The 19543-nt window shown below is 39.3% G+C and overlaps 2 protein-coding genes and 1 long non-coding RNA gene across 4 annotated transcripts; 1 reads left to right on the top strand and 2 right to left on the bottom strand.

The window, feature by feature from the left end:
* Window positions 1-297: 297 nt before the first annotated feature.
* Window positions 298-1643, bottom strand: LOC311080667. The gene is made up of 3 exons (XR_014605672.1): window positions 1174-1643; window positions 955-1090; window positions 298-793 (listed from the first exon to the last, which is right to left on the bottom strand). It is a non-coding gene; the product is annotated as an uncharacterized lncRNA (long non-coding RNA).
* A 1486-nt stretch (window positions 1644-3129) lies between these two features.
* LOC311080666 (uncharacterized protein) lies at window positions 3130-7283 on the top strand. 2 transcript variants are annotated; one of them, XM_084110750.1, is made up of 5 exons: window positions 3130-3207; window positions 4454-4602; window positions 4774-4867; window positions 5003-5090; window positions 5775-7283. In XM_084110750.1, exons 2-5 carry the CDS (start codon window positions 4479-4481, stop codon window positions 6495-6497), a joined length of 1029 nt encoding a protein of 342 aa, XP_083966876.1. In that variant the 5' UTR covers window positions 3130-3207; window positions 4454-4478; the 3' UTR covers window positions 6498-7283. The 2 variants fall into 2 exon arrangements, with proteins under 2 accessions (XP_083966876.1, XP_083966875.1); XM_084110749.1 differs by having other exon boundaries at window positions 3130-3259.
* epyc (epiphycan) lies at window positions 6930-18694 on the bottom strand. The gene is made up of 10 exons (XM_084110748.1): window positions 18483-18694; window positions 15709-15892; window positions 12027-12240; window positions 11511-11756; window positions 10184-10891; window positions 9724-9831; window positions 9088-9246; window positions 8537-8739; window positions 8140-8235; window positions 6930-7776 (listed from the first exon to the last, which is right to left on the bottom strand). The coding sequence occupies exons 2-10, from the start codon at window positions 15883-15885 to the stop codon at window positions 7606-7608; spliced, it is 2082 nt and encodes a 693-aa protein (XP_083966874.1). The 5' UTR covers window positions 15886-15892; window positions 18483-18694; the 3' UTR covers window positions 6930-7605.
* Window positions 18695-19543: the final 849 nt, after the last annotated feature.

Below are 19543 nucleotides of genomic sequence, written 5' to 3'. Positions count from 1 at the left end.
AATGTGTTCTACACATTTTTGGCAGTTTAATATTTAGTCTCGAGTACTCTTGCAGAACTGAAAACCAGTTCTAAATGTATTTTGGGTCCATGAAAACCTGGTCACATACCACCATTAGGCCTTTGTGTGCTAACATTAATAACTAAAACCTTTATGAAAACAAAAGATTGCTATATAGGCAATACCAATGTTGTCAAGCATATGTGCATGCAGTCTTTGCATATATGCTCATTTTCCTGTCCCATATATTTGAATGAAACTCATACAATGTATAATAAACAAGAAACAAAACCAACATGAAAGTCATATGTGTGTTTTAATAGTTAATACAATTATTGATAATTAACAGTCAAGACTTACAAAAGTAAAGTTCTCACAAAATATAATCATATCACATGAGATGAAGATTTGAGTGCACTTGTGTGATCTCACATTCAAACATTTACCACAGTTACCCAGCAGTGATGACCAGGCAGCCATGTGGCTTTGTCCCAAGGCTCTGGGTGGGTTGCACAGACAGCTGAGATCCGTCGAGGAGGATCAGCAACCTGTAAAAGTCTCTCAAAACACATGCATCCGTTGGCAGAACAATGCATGCATGCACATTTGCTCAGAAATGACATTGCGACATCAGGTTACTGCAACGCTCTAACACCGCGTACATTAAGGGTGGAGCGGGTTTACCTGCAGACCACGTGGTGGTGACCGTACTGGAGGCGGGGCGTGGCGTACACGTCATCGCGTAGCTGTGACGCAGAGCTTTCCGCCTCCCTGAGTTGGAGTCTGCGCAATGCTGTGAGACAAGGAGAGCCGACAAATGAAACCAAATTCAACTCGTAACATGCAACTCAAAGAATTCTGCTGAACGCCTTGGCTTCAATAAAACATTGTTCGATACTACCACACATTTAAATAGTGCTAGGTTAACAATAAAACCATTGGCATTTCACGCACATATTACTGTCTATGGTTTCACAGCTTGCCAGGTCGTCGTCTCGTTCCGACGAAATCAAGTCAGGTTTCGGAAACACGTCAGATTTCATTCCTGAAGAACACGTCCTCGAAGTCTCGCTGTTGAAAGTCCAAAGATCTGTCGTAATCAGAGTCCGACAATGAGAAAACGCTCTCATCAAATTGGACATGATGACTCTGCATTGAGAAATCACGGCTTACATCACATGTTTCAAATGAAAACTCTAATCGTTCAGCGTACACCAGGTCCATTAAATACTGTGTTGTGTTACTTGGTGCCATGGCAACCGGTGGAATGTAACTGTTATTCCTCGTAGTTGTACCGTCGACACGGTCCAGACACAACTGTGGTCTCTTGACTGACCAGGCGCGGACCCGTCGCCTCCTTTCGCTGATTTTTGCACGCAAAAATGTCTTCCTCTTTGATTTTGACCATTTCTTCTTATGAACAGGCGCGGTCTCTGTGTCCTTCTGGTAGTTTCCGTTCATTGTCATAACTTCAAGACACATTACCAAAAAAAACACGCACACAGTCTTTCGTTGCCTAACGTAGATGTGAGAGATCCAAAAATCACCGAGTGATTGAAATACAACAGTAAAATTGAACAAAAAAATTAGACAAGATTCAACTGCTGCTGACTCTTCGAAGTTCAAAAACGAATGACAAACGTGGCCAAGGAACGTGCGACTTACGTACTTAACGAACTTGCGGAAGTGACGTTTTTCGTTTCCAACGAATCAGCTTTGAGAATGAGGTGACGTCACGGCTGACGTAGGTTACACGCTGCCGCCATCTTAGGTGGTAACTAGAATTGTATCCAAAATAAAAGTTTTTGTTTAAATAATTATACACAGTACACACAAGTATATTATTATGTATATAAATACACACATACATGCATGTATATATTATGTTACATAAAGTACTGTGTATATATTTGAAAGCCCAACCTGAGATTGTTACATTTTTTATTAAACTGTCTGTATATTTCTCTTCTCAAATAAACACAACAATTTAATATGACTTAACTGTGTTTATTTTGACAAATGTTATGTATAAATACAATTATATAGTTAGGGATGCAGAACAAAAAGTACATTTGTTTATAAATATATTCCAAATATACACTTGACAAGGTAACAATGTGCAATAACGTTTCAATTTCACAGTGCTATAATGAATGCATCTATAAGTAAACAATATGTGCATTGAATGTGCATATTGTGCATTAAAACACTACTCGGCACAAGAGGGACAAAACCAGGGAGACTCTTCAGGAGGGGTTTCTACAAGTCATGATCACGAGACCATTGATTTGAACCATTTGAAATCAGTTAAACATTGCAACATATTCAAACACGAAGAAAAGCCACTGGGAACTTTATAAACACACAAAAAAACAAAATAGGTAACTTATACAAGCCATCCAACACATGCGTTAATTTTAAAACATCAGAACATTGTTTTTTACCGTTCCACTACCCCGTTTCTCGCGTTTTTAAACGCGTAGAGTGAGATAAGCTGAGATAAACGTTTGATCACTTGTTCTGTTAATCATTTACATTAGGTTAGTCAGTCTGATTATTTATGCTGTGCTCAAATTCAAGCAATTCCAAGGTCTGCGACAGTCTGTAGCTGTAAAAGCAAAAAAGTTATCTACAAAATAGTGATGGCCGCTTTCGAATCGTTGCTTTATGGAGCTTCGAAATCTTCTCGAATATTTTGTTCCGAATCAGCGCGTATTGAACTGGTCAAGTTGTAAAAACAAAACAAAAAAAAAACATATGTAATGGAAAATATCTCGAAGAACATCCAAAACACACAAACATTTAATTTTTCCAAAACAAAAGCAGCGAGGTACCTTGTCGACCTCACCAAAATGTCGGCGCAGCCAGGACCCAGGAGGTCACGTGACGCAAATGCGCCGTCTCTCTGCTCGATGATCTTGCCTCTTGCAGCTCTCTGCTGCCATCTTTGAGAAACTTACGAAAAATAAGATGAATCTATTTGTGAAATAAATTTTTTCTTGCATCAATCTCTTCTTCAGAAAATGTCCGATGTGTTTGTTCTTTTGACCATAAATACAAAAAAACATTCCCCTTTCAAGTAATTCTCGTGATTGCCCGTATCGAAGGGCGTATTTGCATTAATGCACCGCCATTTACAATACAGTAACAGCACCGCCAGCAGTTTTAGTCCAACAGTTTCGGGACGCGAGTTTGTAAATATGACAAGTGAGTGAGTTACTATGTAAAAATGAAAGACAGCACATCGGGTCCTATCTTAGTGAGTATCGATCTTATTGCGCTTTTTTTATGTCGATTCTAATTTTGAATTATGAGACATTAATGAGAAAAGGTGCAACATCAGATCTCGACACTAAGCTGCTCATCGAGTAGTCATAGGCGGGTTTGAGACCACGACAGCCGAAACCAAACGGGATGCTTTTTACGTTCATAGTGACTGAATAATTGTGCTCATTAATGTATCAATAAACACACACACTGTGGCCACAAGGGCCAATAATAACCATATGTATCGCACAAGAACATAAGGCAGCGGAACTGGCAAGGTTAACAGAACCAGATGCATATATTATCGTTTTTCTCAACTCAAAAAAGTCGATGTATATTTCAGATATGACATTGGAAGTATCGCAGACAGTGCATATTTGTCAAAAGCTAACACTTTATGGTCACTATTACTGAAACAACTCTAAATAAAGATTTCCCCCTATAATGAACTCGAGTGAGATGTCGACTGGGAATCGAAGTTTCTCGAGGATTATTTTGTTGTCTTGTTTTTTTGTTCTTCTTTTAGATTCAGAAAGGCCATTCACAAGGCCTCCCTTACACCAATGCACGTGATAGTGCATCAAAATCTACCAGAAATTACTAATTAAAACTGAATATGATAAGACATTTTAGCAGGGCAGTTTTCCACGAGGGTGCGTACATCTAGTGTGTTGATTTTAAATAGCCTATATATAAATATACAGGCTTATACGCGGTATTTTCATAATATACCACGTTTATGCTGTAGGTTTCTCCATTCACAGATGTGGATGTGACTGTCGACCAATACTACATTATAAAGAAACTACAGTTTTACGAAGAAACGATTTTGAAAGTAATTTAATTGTTTTTAAGAAGTAGCCTACATCCTAAGGCAGAAAATACTTCAGTTGCGATTATAAGCTATAACGTATTTTATTTATGTAATAAATGTTTGTACTTTATAGTAGCCTAGATACTGTGCAGTGTGCGATGCATCTGCAAACAAATATGTTTCATCATCAATTCCACATTTTTAAAGGTTTATACTAATTTATACATTTTTCCTGTTCAAGACGATCTCACTTTTCCTGGCATTTTATATTGTGGTATCACAGTTGTCCAGTAGGTGGCGGTATGTATCGACTCTGACCGCCGTGGATTAACAGCAGAAGGAATAAACGTAACCCTCCATTTTCTCTTCTAGTGCCCTTCGCTTGTGCACTAGCGCCATGAGTAGCGCACTTGATGACTCAAAGACAACAGACGCAAGTATGGACCACGAACTTTACACTGTACAGAGTCCCTCCGAGGACATTAAGGATGGCCCAGATCATGCAGAATTCATTTATAAGAGTGAGTAGCGAATAATTGTATGCCTTTAAAGTCCCGTTGCATTTAATTAACTGTCCAATTTTAGCAGTTTAGCATTGAGCTGGCCACGTAAATTGGATGCATGTATTATACAAATCACGTGTCTCACCGATATTAATATCTGCATGTGTCTTAATGTGTATGTGCATCAAGTGTCAAATGAAGAATTTGTTAGATTCGTGAAGTTGCGTGTGACCAACGACTCACTTTTCACTGGAAAGAGAAATTCTTCAACTCTGGCTTATAGGTAAAACAATAAACACCAACACACATGCATAACCATTCAAGTCTTTGCACCAAGAAATAAGTATACAGTAGATGTTTATGCCAGCAGCCTGCATCAATCAGTGTTTAAAATCTGCATTTGTAATCTGTGCTATAGGGCCATCTTGAAAGAACTGGGTCTGCAAAGGGAAATTTCTGCCAGCCAGGCAAGGAGGAAATGGGAAAACCTAAAGATGAAGTATAAGGTATATGCTAATGCCATGTTATGAGTGTTCAGCGGTTCTCAATCCTTTTATACAGGCCCCCAGCACTGTGCATTTTAAATATTGCCCATATGTAGCACACCTGATGCAACTTAGAAACTCGTCATGAAGACCTTTCAATCTTCAGACAGTGCTCTGCATATATATATATATATATATATGCACACACACACACATAGAATTACCTAAATTACATTTAAATATTAAACAACAGAATGTCATTAAATTTAAGGATCACAAACAATATGTTATAAATATCTAAATAACTATTTGAAAAGTATGGTAATAGGATGAATGTATTATATACCTAAACATAACATTTAGTTAATTTTGTGTGTAATTTTAATTAATGACATTTTAATATTATACATCAGAATGTCATTACATTTAAGAATGACAAATTATATATTTACAGAATAAAAATCTCAATAACTATTTAAAATGTATGGTAGTAGCATGAATGTATTATATACATACACATAACATGAAAGTTACACACAAAATTAACAAAATTACATTTTAATAAATATAAACATCAGAACGTAATTTTGATTAAATGTATATATTCATATTCTGTTTAATAATTATTTACACACATAAGTAAATACTGCATGATCTTGCACTCTCCTGCTCACAAACTGTGTCTGTGTACCTTGTGTGTATCAGGAAATGAAGAATCCCCCACCTGGCGTCTCAGTGAACCCCACTAACTGGCCGTGGTTCTCCCTCATGGATGACGCCATGGAGGGAAGACTCGCGGGAAGCGAAGTCAGCGTAGACACTTCTTCTGTGGGCGATGACAGCGAGTATCGGCCGAACAACACCACGCGCAGGAGGAGCAAGAGGGCGCGTGAGCCGAACAGAAGCGAGATCGAGCTGTTTGTCGAAGAGGATGACATGATGTCTGAGGAAATGGGGCGAGACAGGGCAGATCTAGACAGAGACAGGGATGAGATGGAGCACGAGAGGGCCATCCTGGAGAGCGACAAAGCCGCTATTGAATACGAGAGGATGGTCCTGGAGCGGGAGAAGATGGTTTTGGACCGAGAAAGAGCAGGAGTGGAGCGAGAACTTGCAGCACTGGACCGAGACAGGGCCTCCCTAGAGAGAGAGAAAGCCGCTGTGGAGAGAGATAGGGCCTCTGTGGAGTACATCCGAGCTCAGCTGGAAAAGGAAAGAGCGATTCTTGACAGAGAGAGGGCAAAGCTTGAGCGAGAGCGTGCAGTCCTTGAGCAGCAGCGTGGGATGGAAAAGGGGGAGCAGCCGGCTAATCTGAACGACAATTCAGAAGGAACTGACACCTCTATTCCTTTAGTGATGGAACCGGCCTCCTTAGAGAGGAGGCAAAAATTCCTCAACCTCTTTGAAAAGCTCATTGAGAACTTCTAAAATAGAACTAATTGTTCTGAACGGGACCCATTATGTAAATGTCATTATTTTTGTACACCTTCTGTTTGAAGTAAAACCGTTTACTGTTGCCGGAAGTGGATTGTTCTGTGTTACAGTGATTGATTTTGTAATGTTAGTAGCTATTGTTTAAAAGAGCACTTTGAAGCGCTAAGTGTCGGTTTCATGCCTTTGAAGACTTTACAAGCTAACAATGAAAACGTTGAGCCACCTCTGTTTTGGAGAGGTCATCAGAAATCTTTATTCAGGTGTGATTATTTCCATACACAACACACAATGCTGAGCTAATATTTACCCCCATCCCCCCCAATCATTCTCAAACCCCTCAGCCAATACAGCAGATTTCATTTTGAAGGCCACTGGTCATAACAACAGTTTGAGATGTGATATACCAAAATATTGTTGTTCTTGTAAAAAAAAAAAAAAAAAAAATCAGCTTACATATATTTATATTACAGTACAGACTTTACAACAAATTCATTGATATAATGCTTTTATTGCATTAGTCAAATTTACCTTTCAAGAAGTTCAGTGAGCACCAGCTTCAATTAGTTTATGCTAATTATGATAAACATTTGTTAAATTCTATATGAATATTAACAATATTTCATTTACAAAACAAACCTATTTAAACAATTTGGGCTGGCTATTGCAGCTAGCCCCAGTACAGCACACGAAATGAAGGTTTTTGTCATGTTCAGATTTGCATTTGTAAATTAATGACATCTTGTTTTCCAGTATTTGATAAATAAAAAACTTTCAGAGTTATGCATGGATGTTTCTCTAAAACAGATGTATGGGTGTTTGAGACGTCATTAATCCAGATACGACTACAAACCTACATTATGAAAAGTATGTACTGTGTAAAAAGGTAGAAACACAAGCAGCGTAGAGTTGGAAGTGTCCACCAGAACTCCTGTGAGAGTGTAGGTTTATGTATTTATGCCAACCTCCTTTAAAGACAGCCATTCATATCCAAGTGTTTGCTTGGGCCCAAAGAAAAAAAAAAGAGGTACGCACAGAGGAGTTTTGATGCATGTGGATACGTGTGAGTTTTGTATGTGTGCATTTGAGTGTGCGTTTTTCCGGCTTAAAAAAGGGTACCAATGGGGATACGTGGCAAACATATGTAGGCCTGTGGGGTTCTGCTGAGGTTGATGGGATTACCGTCCAGGCGAACGTCCTCTAGAGCGTTGCGGATGTAATTTAAGTCATGTGGATTGCAGAAGGTGTCCTCGTGCATCATCTGGATATTGTTATTCTGAATGATAAAACAGAACGTTTTAGATGTACCATGCAAGTACATACATTTTTATGTATTTTTTATTTATTTAATGTTTACATTTTGGGTGATAATTCATAATTTTACTATAGTGAAGATGTCAATATTAATTAAAGAGCACTATGCGGATCACCAAAAAGATTGACAATAAATGTAATGGTTGGTTTAGGTTTCTCTGCCATTCATAATAACCTTAGGAAATTTACTAATGTTCTCAAATAGCATAATTTCTAAATGTAAACTGCCTCCTTTAAATTAGAATATATACATAAATATTTCAGTTAGGTGGCAAGTGCCATAGATGTCCACAGTGTGGCACTAGTGAGGTGGGAGTACAGGTACCTGTAGGTGCAGGGAGCGCAGACTGTCAGGCAAAGGAACTGGGATGTGGTCTATGTTGTTGTCAGTCAAGTAAAGGTAAAGTAGCCCTGGCATGTCCTGAAAACAGAAAACACGAGTTGATGACAATCCTGTCAAACAAAATTAGCTAAGGTACATTCAACACCTCTCGGAATGAGCAATAGCAGCCCTTCCCGTAGGGACCAGACCATCATCAGCTTTTCTGCTGTCTGCTTTTTGTCTAATTTAAACTAAATGTAAGCTGTTCCCTCAGGTCTACTTGTACAATAGTAGGCTATCACAAGTTCACACCATATGCAAGAAAGCACAGCAAAGAATGTGCTAAAGGCAATGCTTTATTAAACCTTTTTCACATGCTGACTCTTATTGCTTCTCTCACCTTGAAAGCTTCTCTCTGGATGCCAGTGTTGCCCAACTGGTTGTGACAGGCATCAATAAGAGTCATAGAGGGTGGCAGAGCAGGAAGTTGTCTAATACTGTTCTCTCGTAATATCAACTCTTCCAGGGCAGGAAGGCCAAAGAAAGCATCATCATCAATCCTGGAAATGCCGTTGCTAGTCAGATCGATCCTCTTTAATTTATCTTCATGACAACAAAAGACAAAAAGCCATTTAGTAAAATGTATGAAAACATCAAATTCATATTTTAGCATTAAGCTAAATAAATAAAATGTTGCTAACGCTATCAGTTCAGGCTATGAAATATTATTACGATTTTTAGACAAACTGCTGTCTATGAACTCTAGGCCTAAAAAAAAACAGGAATAGTTATTTCCAACCCATTTACTTCTGTAATGTTAAGCGTTTTCGAATTAAACTATATATTCAACTAGAAAACTGTAGGGCGGTGCTTAAATGTATAAATTTTTGTCCATTTTGATTTCATTTTGACATTAAAACAGATTGGTTTTCCCATTAATGAAACACATACTCAAGTTGGCGAAGTCAGACTTGCTGATCCTGGCAATTTTATTGTAGCGGGCATAGAAATGAGTGGTTTCTTTGGCAAGGGGAGGAACACGGTCCAGCTTCAGGTCATCACAGTACACAGATCTGACCAGACAGGTGCACAGCATACAGGTGGCCATACCTTACCACCAAACCAGCAGGTGGTATTCAGAAGACAAACACAAAGACATTAAAACACAGAAGCTGTACTGATGCATATCCAGCAGCAGCCTGATTGGATACAGTATAGTACACTGACTGAAATTACACACTTTTGTCTCAGTCATTAAGAGACTGCAAAGCCACAATGTCTGACAAAGTCACATGAGCATGTGCTGCATACAGTACGTAGGGATCCTACTCCTGAAGGGCCACCTTAGTGCAGGATATTAGCTCCATCCTCGATTAAACACACCTGAACTAATCAAGGTCTTCAGGATCAAAAGAAACTTCCAGGCAAGTATTTTGGAGCTAAACTCTGCAGGAAGGTGGCCTTCTAGGAGGAGGATTGGACACTCCTACAGTATAATATAATACACAAATTAATAGTGATATGTAGGTATCTCTGGTAAACAACAGAACTTCATCAGTTAACACTATATACAAGTGAAATACTGACCTTTTGTATCTGTGTCAATATCTTTGTCAATATCAGGTAACCCTGACCCTATATCACCCCCAGTCCCCTCCTGGGGAGTGGTCAGGGTAGTTAGGAGTATCTCCTCCTCTTGTTAAACACAATAACATTAAGGTGTTAGAAGACAGATTAGCACATGAACAATGGAACATGACAGACAGTGAGTAATAATGACATTGAGAAGTTATAATGCATTATTATTGTTATAATGAACACATAGTTAACCAATATCAGCCAGTTACATGGGTTTCCCAGTGGGAATAACATTTGTAGAAAATGCTAGCCTTGATGAGTGCAACAATAAGTTCAATAGTGATCATAATTCTTGTTAATCTAGTCTAAACTATCCTTGATTAAAAAAAAAAAGAGCCCTAACAACTGTCGTATTTCTGACATAAATCTAAGTCATAGAAGTGCAAGGTATTGATATCATTGTACTGACCTTCATACAGGTCAGGAATGAATATATCAGTGGTGACGTCTGGGGCCTCAGTCCCCCCAGACTCTCCTGACTCCAAAGAGACCGAAGGCTTCTCAGTCTCTTCAGGGATGCCAGACTCTTCAAACCATTCAATGGGCTCAGGCTTTCCAGAGACCTCAGGCACCCCAGAGATCCCAGGGTCTCCAGACACTTCAGCCACCCCAGAGATCCCAGGCTCTCCAGACACCTCAGGCACCCCAGAGGCCCCAGGCTCTCCTGATACCTCTGGTACCCCAGAGGGCCCAGGCTCTCCTGACACCTCAGGTAGCCCAGAGGCCCCAGGCTCTCCTGACACCTCAGGTAGCCCAGACTCTCCTGACTCCTCAGGTACCCCAGACACCCCAGGTTCTCCTGAGACCTCAGATACCCCAGATTCTCCTGACACTTCAAGTACTCCAGAGGCCAAAGGCTCTCCTGACTCCTCAGGTACCCCAGAGGCCTCAGATTCTCCTGACTCCTCAGCCACCCCAGAGATCCCAGGCTCTCCAGACACCTCAGGCACCCCAGAGGCCCCAGGCTCTCCTGATACCTCTGGTACCCCAGAGGCCCCAGGCTCTCCTGATACCTCTGGTAACCCAGAGGCTCCAGACACCCAAGATATTCCAGACTCCCCAAAATCCCCAGAGGCCTCGTGTGGACGGGTTTCAAGCATCAGGTGGAGCTCCTCCTCTTGTAAGAGACAAGGTGGGGTGGCAAAAAGAAAATTAGCGTCCTCAGCAGCAGATGATAGATAACAGCATGACAACAATGCTGGCAATGATGATGAGGTAGCCATTTTGGATCAAGATTTTAACCAATACAAAAAGAAAAATGGTTGTGAATTACAGATCATGGTTACTTGCTTTAAAACATTTAGGACATCCCTCCCCACTGCGGTCTAACAGGTATAGACCATACATTGGACACCACCTCACCCACAGAAAGAAATACTATGCTGAAGTAATCAAGAACCCCCTTAAGCTACACTAACAAAAAAGTTTGCAATAATTATACCTTTAGGGGAACAACAGCTTCTCGCAGGTGGAGTACCATTGAAAGGACATATTTGTAACTTATTTACCCCTAAAAGATTCACAGTAGTACCTTAAAGTTACATATTACTATTCCTAAAGTACTAATATGCACCTTTTATACGTAGATAAGGTTCAAGGTTGCCAAAGGTACAGAGGTTATACCTTAAAGGATACTGCCCCAGTGACAACCTGTTGTACCCTTAAAGATTCTATTTTTGCACATTTCTTTCTCACAGCGTAAATATATCAAGTAAACCAAAGTCCTGAGTACTGACCTCTACCTGAGATCAATATTATGCCTGAACCAGAAAGCCCAGAGACTCCAGAAACAAGGTCCTCTGAGTCCACAGAACCCGAAATGTCACCAGAGGCCCCAGAACCTCCAGAGCCCATAGGCTCTCCAGAACCAGAAGCTTTGATATCGAGCAAGTCTCCAGAGGCTCCAGAGCCCAAGTCACCAGAACCCGAAATGTCCCCAGAAATCTGAAGGATGTCAATGGGCGTCAGACGAAGCTCCTCCTCTTGTTCAAGACAAGGTTAGGTGTTAGAACAGTTATTAGAATTAGAATTACACTTAGAACCATATGGACTCGTTCAGTAAAGACTATGAGTGATTTACTGGTTATGATGCACATAAAAAGCATAAGAATGATGCACATAAAAAGTTCAAGAATTATTAAAACTCATTTAACCAATCGGATTGCCAGTTAAATGGAACAACAGCATGAAATTGTTGGAAGGCTAGTCATGACTATTAGTAGTGTGTGCATTTATACATGCATTGTACAAACCTCCCTGAGCACTAGGGCCCATCAGAGTCCCTGACTCCCCAGAGCCTGATGGAATAAGCTGAGGCTTAATGGGTAATTCCTTGTGGTCATTCTCCGCAACTGTCCTCCGTTCTTCATGCTCCACATTCTCCTCCTCCCTCTCTTCTTCCTCTTCAAATGAGGCACCATTTGAAGGATCAATGTCCTCATCAGGACCCAAGGTGTCAATCTCTATCTGCAAGAAGAATTCAGGTCAGTACACAATACTCATTTTTGTCATATTACAAACCAAAACATGGCTTTCTCAGACGGCCGATGATTTAAAGCACTGACAGAAAGTGCTGTGTCAAAAAGACTGCTGTAGAAGATAATTATCTCAATCTGTTAAGGTACCCAATACTGCTCCTGTAGGGACACCTTTCTGCAGAGTCTCCAACTCGAATTAAACACAACTGAATGTGCTAATCAAGGTCTTAAGGAGCTGAAGTCTGCATGACGTTGGCCCTCCATGAGCTGGATTGGACACCCTTTAGCTATACCGAATTGATTCACACCTCATATTGTTTTAAAACTGTGTACTGATGTCCCAATACAAACCATTTATGCATTAGATTTCTGTGTCCTACTAAAGCATAAAGTCTTGCAGACACATTTGATTGTAAGAGAAACAATTCCAAGGTTCAGTAAGAGGTGTGACTCAGCAGAAGGCTGTCCCTTTGAAAGAGTAATGGGCTTTTCACTGGATATTGGACCTATTCGATCAAAGCTTTCAAATCCACCCTCTTCCATACAACTGCTAATTGTTGTAAGGTGTGAGACAAATTACAGGTCATATTGATGTGCTGATTTTTTAAAACCTATTCTATTCATTTAAAAAAAAAAAAAATCTCTGCATATGTTGTGATGCTGACCAATTCTCTCTCTTTTTGTATTTGATTCCACTACAATCCAGAGTGGGGAGCTGTGAAACCATTCACAGTCTCATCTGCAAACATCTGCTATTCTCTAGAAATGGTCCTTGTGGAACCAAGACATACATGGTAGCAGAAAAATCCATATTTCTGCACATTTTCTTTCCAAAGTGTTGTATTAACTCCAGAGATGGCATCTGTCTCAGAGTGTGGTCAGCTTGAACATACTAAAACGAGATTAAAAAAATAACATAAACTATAAACTATAGAGCAGTAACTTGCAAATGCATAAAATTCAATACACTATTAATTCAGCATGTGTGAAGACAAATGGCCAAAACCTACTCATGATGAGAGCCCGTAAAACAATAAGTCTTAGGGAGGCCTTGCTTAGAATATGCTTGCTTTTCATACACCAAACCAGTCAAACATGCAAAGCCAAAGGCTAAAAGGATGGCTAAAATAAATCAACTATGTGTATAGCAATAAACAGTGACATTGACTCATTTAAAAAAACAGGATGCATGAGAGCTTTCTGGAACCACAACCAAAATCTTTTCTACAACAGTCAGGCATGTGACTCACAAGCTTGTGCTGACATTGATTTTGTTCTTTACTGAAGCAATAAAGAGAAAGGGTAGACAAAAGATGATTTTATGAGGGAATTTACATTGTGTTGTGTAAGTCTGAAAGAATTTGAAAGAAAAAAATTCTGTTTTGTTGAAATTTAGCAGTGCAACGATTTGTTTTATCCTGTTACAGCTTAGTAAGGGGTCATTAGGTTCAACTGAAAGCTAATTTTATATTTTCATCAGCTGGGAATGAAGATGATGGTGCAATATAGGAAATATTAAGCATTTATTAGGCATAGATGTAACTACTAGCAACTTTTTGACAGCAACTCTTGTGAGAGTGTAAAATACACATTATATGTTCTTGTTCATACATGAATTTACACAGACAAAGGCAGAAAGGCAAGCACCATAGACACCTACAAGCACTCTTACATGTATAAGTAACCTCAACTTAATACTGCATAAAAAAGAAGAAACTTACCCCAAGAGCCAGACTGAAAGAGACTTAAGATTCACTCAAGTTATGTAAGATAATTTTTTTATCAGTTTATGTAGGCTACATTAAAAAGTTTTACCAGCAATCTAAATCAACTACTGTTCTGAAACTGTATTTCTTAGAAATAATTAAAAAAAACTTTCCACATGGTGAGAAACAACAATATTCCGCAAAATGTATGAAACATTCATAATATCCTGAAGAGCTGAAAACTAAAACACATTACACAATGAAAATGTGTTGTAACTCACACGTGTGCTTTTGGTTGTGGGTTTAGTTTAACTTCATAACATTCACATCAGGATCAAGTTAAGTTTTTTGGCTTCGATGTGATTCTTCTAAAAATCCATATTGGCTTGTGCCAGTCAAGCATAGTTTTATCTTTCTTCCATGCCAAAGATGATTAACTGGTCGTTGTTTTCATCGTTATATCATATTTATTACTGAATAAATTTCTTCATATCTGTAGCTTAACTTCTGGCCAACTGCATTGACCAGTTTATTGGTCGGAAATGTTATAACATCAACATTTAATTTAATAAAGCATGTAAAGATGGGTAAAATTAAGCATTATAATACCAGATATTCACAAATTCATGTTCTTCACTAAAATATCCCTTTAAAATTAAAATATTTTCTCTATGGATGCTGATACAAAAGTAATTTTGGGAATGACAATCAAATAGTCAGTAAGCATTAGCAAATTTAGATGCTCTGAGCAACTATTGATGATGTGAATGTGCATCCAGCAAAAAAAAAAGGCCACTTAAGTGAAATAATGACATGCCAGTATGACTGTGTTGTACAACTATTGATTATAAGTGAACTTCAGTTCTGTAAAAATGGCAGTGTCTGCCTCTCATTCAACAAGGTTGTGCCAGTGGAAAATTCAGTTAAGAACATTTCACGTTCAACAACATCTGGTCTGACCATTATACAGATGATATGTTGTGTAAGAGAAGTATTTGTTATATTATAGAAAGAAATATAAATCAGTCTGACACACTGAACTTTGCTGCACCAATATGCCTCTGTCCATGAGTAGTTCTTTAAACAAAATACACTGAAGTACAAGAACAAAAAACAATCTTTGAATGCAAATGAAGTATATCACAAATTGAGTTTGTATTGTTAAACGGCAATTTACTGAAAATGATGGTTCTTATGGACTTACAGGACTAAAATTAGTATGCACAGCCGAAAAGTCATCTGTAATCAGAGAGGATGAGTAAACACAGGCCAACATGCCCTCGATGACCGACCCTGAAGCACAGCAGCTGGGTTAAAACCAGTTTCTAAATGAAAATCATAAACCAAAGACTGACATAGCTGGATACGATTATCCCCAGGAACATTTGGACCAGCAGAGCAAATGAAAAGTTGTCAAACACCCTGAAGCAAAACTTCTGCAATACATTCCTGCATGACAATTAGAACTGAGTCCAATGCTTGAGCATTAGCCAAATCAACAGGCTGGAGGAAACTAATGAATATGCAAAGAGAGGAATCGTAATCAGGGTCCAGATATAAATAAGACTTGATACAAAACTCTTATATGCAACATGTAATTGAAAATAAGACTTGCTTCAGGTTAAGGTGCTAATGCAAAGCCCATTTATGCTGCAAAATAGGGTCAACCCAAAATCTCAGTTATTGAGGTCACAGCCATGAGCATATTAACATATCAGGATAATTCATGAAACTTTGAATGACTCTCTTACCTGTGTTTCATCAATTTCATCGTAATAGTCATATAAATCGCCACCATCCACATTTAGTTCTAAATCCACGTTGTTGTTGTCATAGTTGTCTAGTTCTGCTTGTCGGGCGTATCTGGGGGGAGAGGCTGCCACCACACACAGGACCAGGAGTCCCCACATCAACCTCAGCATTACCATCTTCCTGCTACACAGAGTCAGATTGATTAATGTCTAGTGAGATCTTAAAATGCATATGTAGAGGAGCAACAATAGAGAAGTAAACAGGGTACATGTCCATAGATAGGTAGATATGACAGCAAAGATCCAATCCACTTTAGATTTCCAATCAGTAGTTTTATTGTTACCGCCATTGCATTTACAGTCTCTGCATAGTTTTGTGGCCATAGGAATAAAGACAATTGAGCTTTGTAAGGTTGGAGAAGTGTTCATTAACAGGGTGCAGACAGCCTGTAATACTGAAATATAAGCCTCTAAAGTCTTTAGCTCACTTACAAGGGCCAAGAAGCCAGCGCCTAACCCGGCGGCCATCTTGAATCCACTCAGTGGCTGCTTTGTGTGTTGAAAGGTCAGAGGTGAGATGGCTGACATCATACAGGTTTCTTTTTAAACATAATTATGACACATATACTGTAGCATTTATTTGTGGGGGGAAAAAATAACACACATTGTGAAAAAAAGTTTGCTCATAAAAGGTTTTTTAGTTCTTTATATCTTTGAATAAAGGTTCTATATGGTTCCATGAAGAACCCCCTGAAACATTTAAGAATGTGGGTAAATCATCTATCGCAAATTCATGCTAATGGAAAGACAATAAAACATGGTTATTTTCACATTGTTCAATTTCCAGCTAGTCATCAGCTGGCCCAGAGAGAATCTGCAGACCTTTTTTTCCATCTTCTGTGCTGATTTTGGTCGAAAAGATGAGTTCTGTGAGAGCAGATTCTACATGGCCCTATAGTTCTTAACAAACAATGACCAAAACTCTAAAATTCTAATGGTGTCTATGATAAAGATTTGTGAAATATTTAACTGAAGTATTATCAGTTCTCATATACTTTCTCATACTCATCTACTTAATCTCAATCCCACATGTATTGCTTTGTATTCTTTGTCATGTTTAATATATAACCCATAATGTTATTTTTTCTCTAACAGTAGAGAATACATTTCTTTTAAAATGATAAGAGGCTCAGAGGAAAGCAATGACCAACTGGAGTGGAAGAAGAGAAGGGTGCACTTGATGGGCAGACCAAGTTCTGGTCCTCAGGGTGAGACGGAGAGAACGAACCAAGAGAAAGAAAGAGAGGGAGAACTCTTACAGAGCCCCTTTATGAGTGTCTGACTCTACACTCAAGTTCGAAATTCCACCGAGGTTTGTGGACAGCATGGCAGTGAGTTACTATCTCTCTCTCTCTCTCTCTCTCTCTCTCTCTCTCTCTCTCTCTCTCTCTCTCTCTCTCTCTCTCTCTCTCTCTCTCTCTCTCTCTCTCTCTCTTTCATGCACACACATCCATGTAACTCAGTGAAAGGCTATTTTAGGGCATAGCTGCTCTCTAGAAACCGCTGCATTTTTAAACATAAATCAGTTCCCTGTGGGCTTCTGACAGCCAATCAACACATGCCATCACATCACATCATGAATAGATATTAAATAGTGGTAATATCGAAAAAAGACAAAAAAACTAGTTCAGTTTGTATCTATGAAAGAAAAATCGTCTCTCATTAAAGCTGTAGTGTACCAATGCCTGACAGCTTCAACAGGAAAATGCTCAAAGAGGGACTATACTGAACACAGAGCTCGGCTTATACACACTCCCGGCAGTGTTTGCAGTGTGTACACCCCGTGTGAGTATGTGTGTTAGAACTAACTATCCCTATGTTGTTTTTGGCTCTACCCAACAGCATTCCTCATGCTCACTGATTCTACTATTTCTTCTTCTAGTGGTGCAGCCAATATCGGCAAATTTATGACTTTTTATTTCCCAATAAGTCAAAATGCAAAAATATACAAGCTCTGTAGCTTAAGTAAACACATTTTAGTGACATATCTTATCTGTTTAGTAACCCTGGCAATTTCCATTATAACTTATCAGATTTGAAGGTTTAAAACAGGAAGTTTCTGTAATACGGCCTTTGACCTTAAACACATTAACTATGTATAAGACATCAACAGTCTGTAACAGTATTTACAGCTCTTCATCACATTTTCTGCAAATACTCTTAGATTTGTAAAGCTTAACAAAATCAACTATCCTCTTAAAATCAAGCAGAAACATCATCACACCCAAAATGAACCCCCCAAAAAACAAGGAATGGAAAACTGACGAATATAAAGAACATACATGAATTGCCATCATTGCCACACGGGTCACCTGTTCGCCCACTTTAAACTGTTCTAAATCACTGTCAATATCAATTCATGAAGATCATGGAGAATAGAAGTATTATATCATCAAGCCAGCAATCCAAGTCTCTGTAAAGTAGGTTGTGTGTATTTAAATTTTTGTGGCTTTGCAAATGTGCATTATTGTTACAAGAATTACAAATAGATTTATAATAAATATCATGGAGTGCACCCATATATTATATTATAAAGCCAGTCATATACGAGACAAAAAAAACAATAAAAATCAATGAAAGCCTCAGTAGAGTCACTGAGGTACCAAGTGCCAAGTATCATTGAGGCTCAGAAGCAGAAGGGGAAGCCCTTGTGTCCGATCCCTGCTCTAAAGCACAGCACCAGCATTTAGACGAACATACAGAAGAACCCTTACCTCTTTCTCCTCCTTTCCCAAATGGTCCTGTTCTTCAGATCGGACAGGCAGAGGGTTGGTGGGCCTGGCCAATGGCAACAGGTCACTCACAGTGAGTATGCGAGTGTGTATCTGTATGTGGATGCTTCTGGGTGTGTGACGTGTTAGTGTGCACACACTCCCAGACCTGTGTGCCCTACCTACCTGTGTGTGTGAAGGTAAGAAATGAGACTGAGAAAAGGGAGAAATTGAGTTTTAGTCACATCTACAGCAGCGCCCACCCCATACCACACTGCAACACATACACACACACACACACTGAACAGACACACAATTTGCACGCTGACAGACCCCCAACTGCGAAAATCCTTTAATCCCTTACAACCATCTTTCTTTTTTGTTTCCCAAAGAGACACATAAGTTATTCAGTCCTAACTATGAGATATTTGTCTTCCTTTTCCTGAGGTGAGCGCGAGGCATACTCTGCTTTCATGTAGGGATCTGCAGGGCCCCAGCTCACAATGGGCCCTCTGTAAGGCTCCTCTGTTAGTGCAATGCTGAGAAGAGTAAAGACCTCCATTCTGCTCTGCGCCAGGACTCTGTGATACAGCTCAGACCTCTGCTTACTACCTAGATGCATCACACTGCAGAAAACCTGCTAACCTATTAGGAAGTGGCATACAGTGAGATGTTATTACAGGCCTCAATCTCTTTTTCCATCCTAATTCTCTTTTTTGGCGGCTGGGTAATCATATTTCTGCTGAGTCACATGAAATAAAAATCCAATATTAGTCCGTTAAGGACTGGGACTGTCAAGCAATTCAAATTAATAACAAATGGCACATACTGCATTTTGTTTCAGTCTCACTGACACGTTTAACCACTAATCTCGCTTTGTTTGATTAATTGTGACGTTTAACGGGTGGGTAAACATATCTACTATTTGCAGCCTGTTTTATATAGTTGAGCTTTAAGAGGCACCAGAAGAAGTGCTTAGCTGAACCATATGGCATGCACCAGTCATGCAAACCCACTGAGCAGCGCCAAGCAAATCCATTTACTTGCACGATCAATTTGAGCAG

The sequence above is a fragment of the Abramis brama genome (assembly GCF_963993115.1).
Source record: "Abramis brama genome assembly, chromosome: 4".
Classification (NCBI taxonomy): Eukaryota; Metazoa; Chordata; class Actinopteri; order Cypriniformes; family Leuciscidae; genus Abramis; species Abramis brama.
Note: the sequence above shows the minus strand (reverse complement) of the source record. Positions and strands in the feature narration are given on the sequence as shown.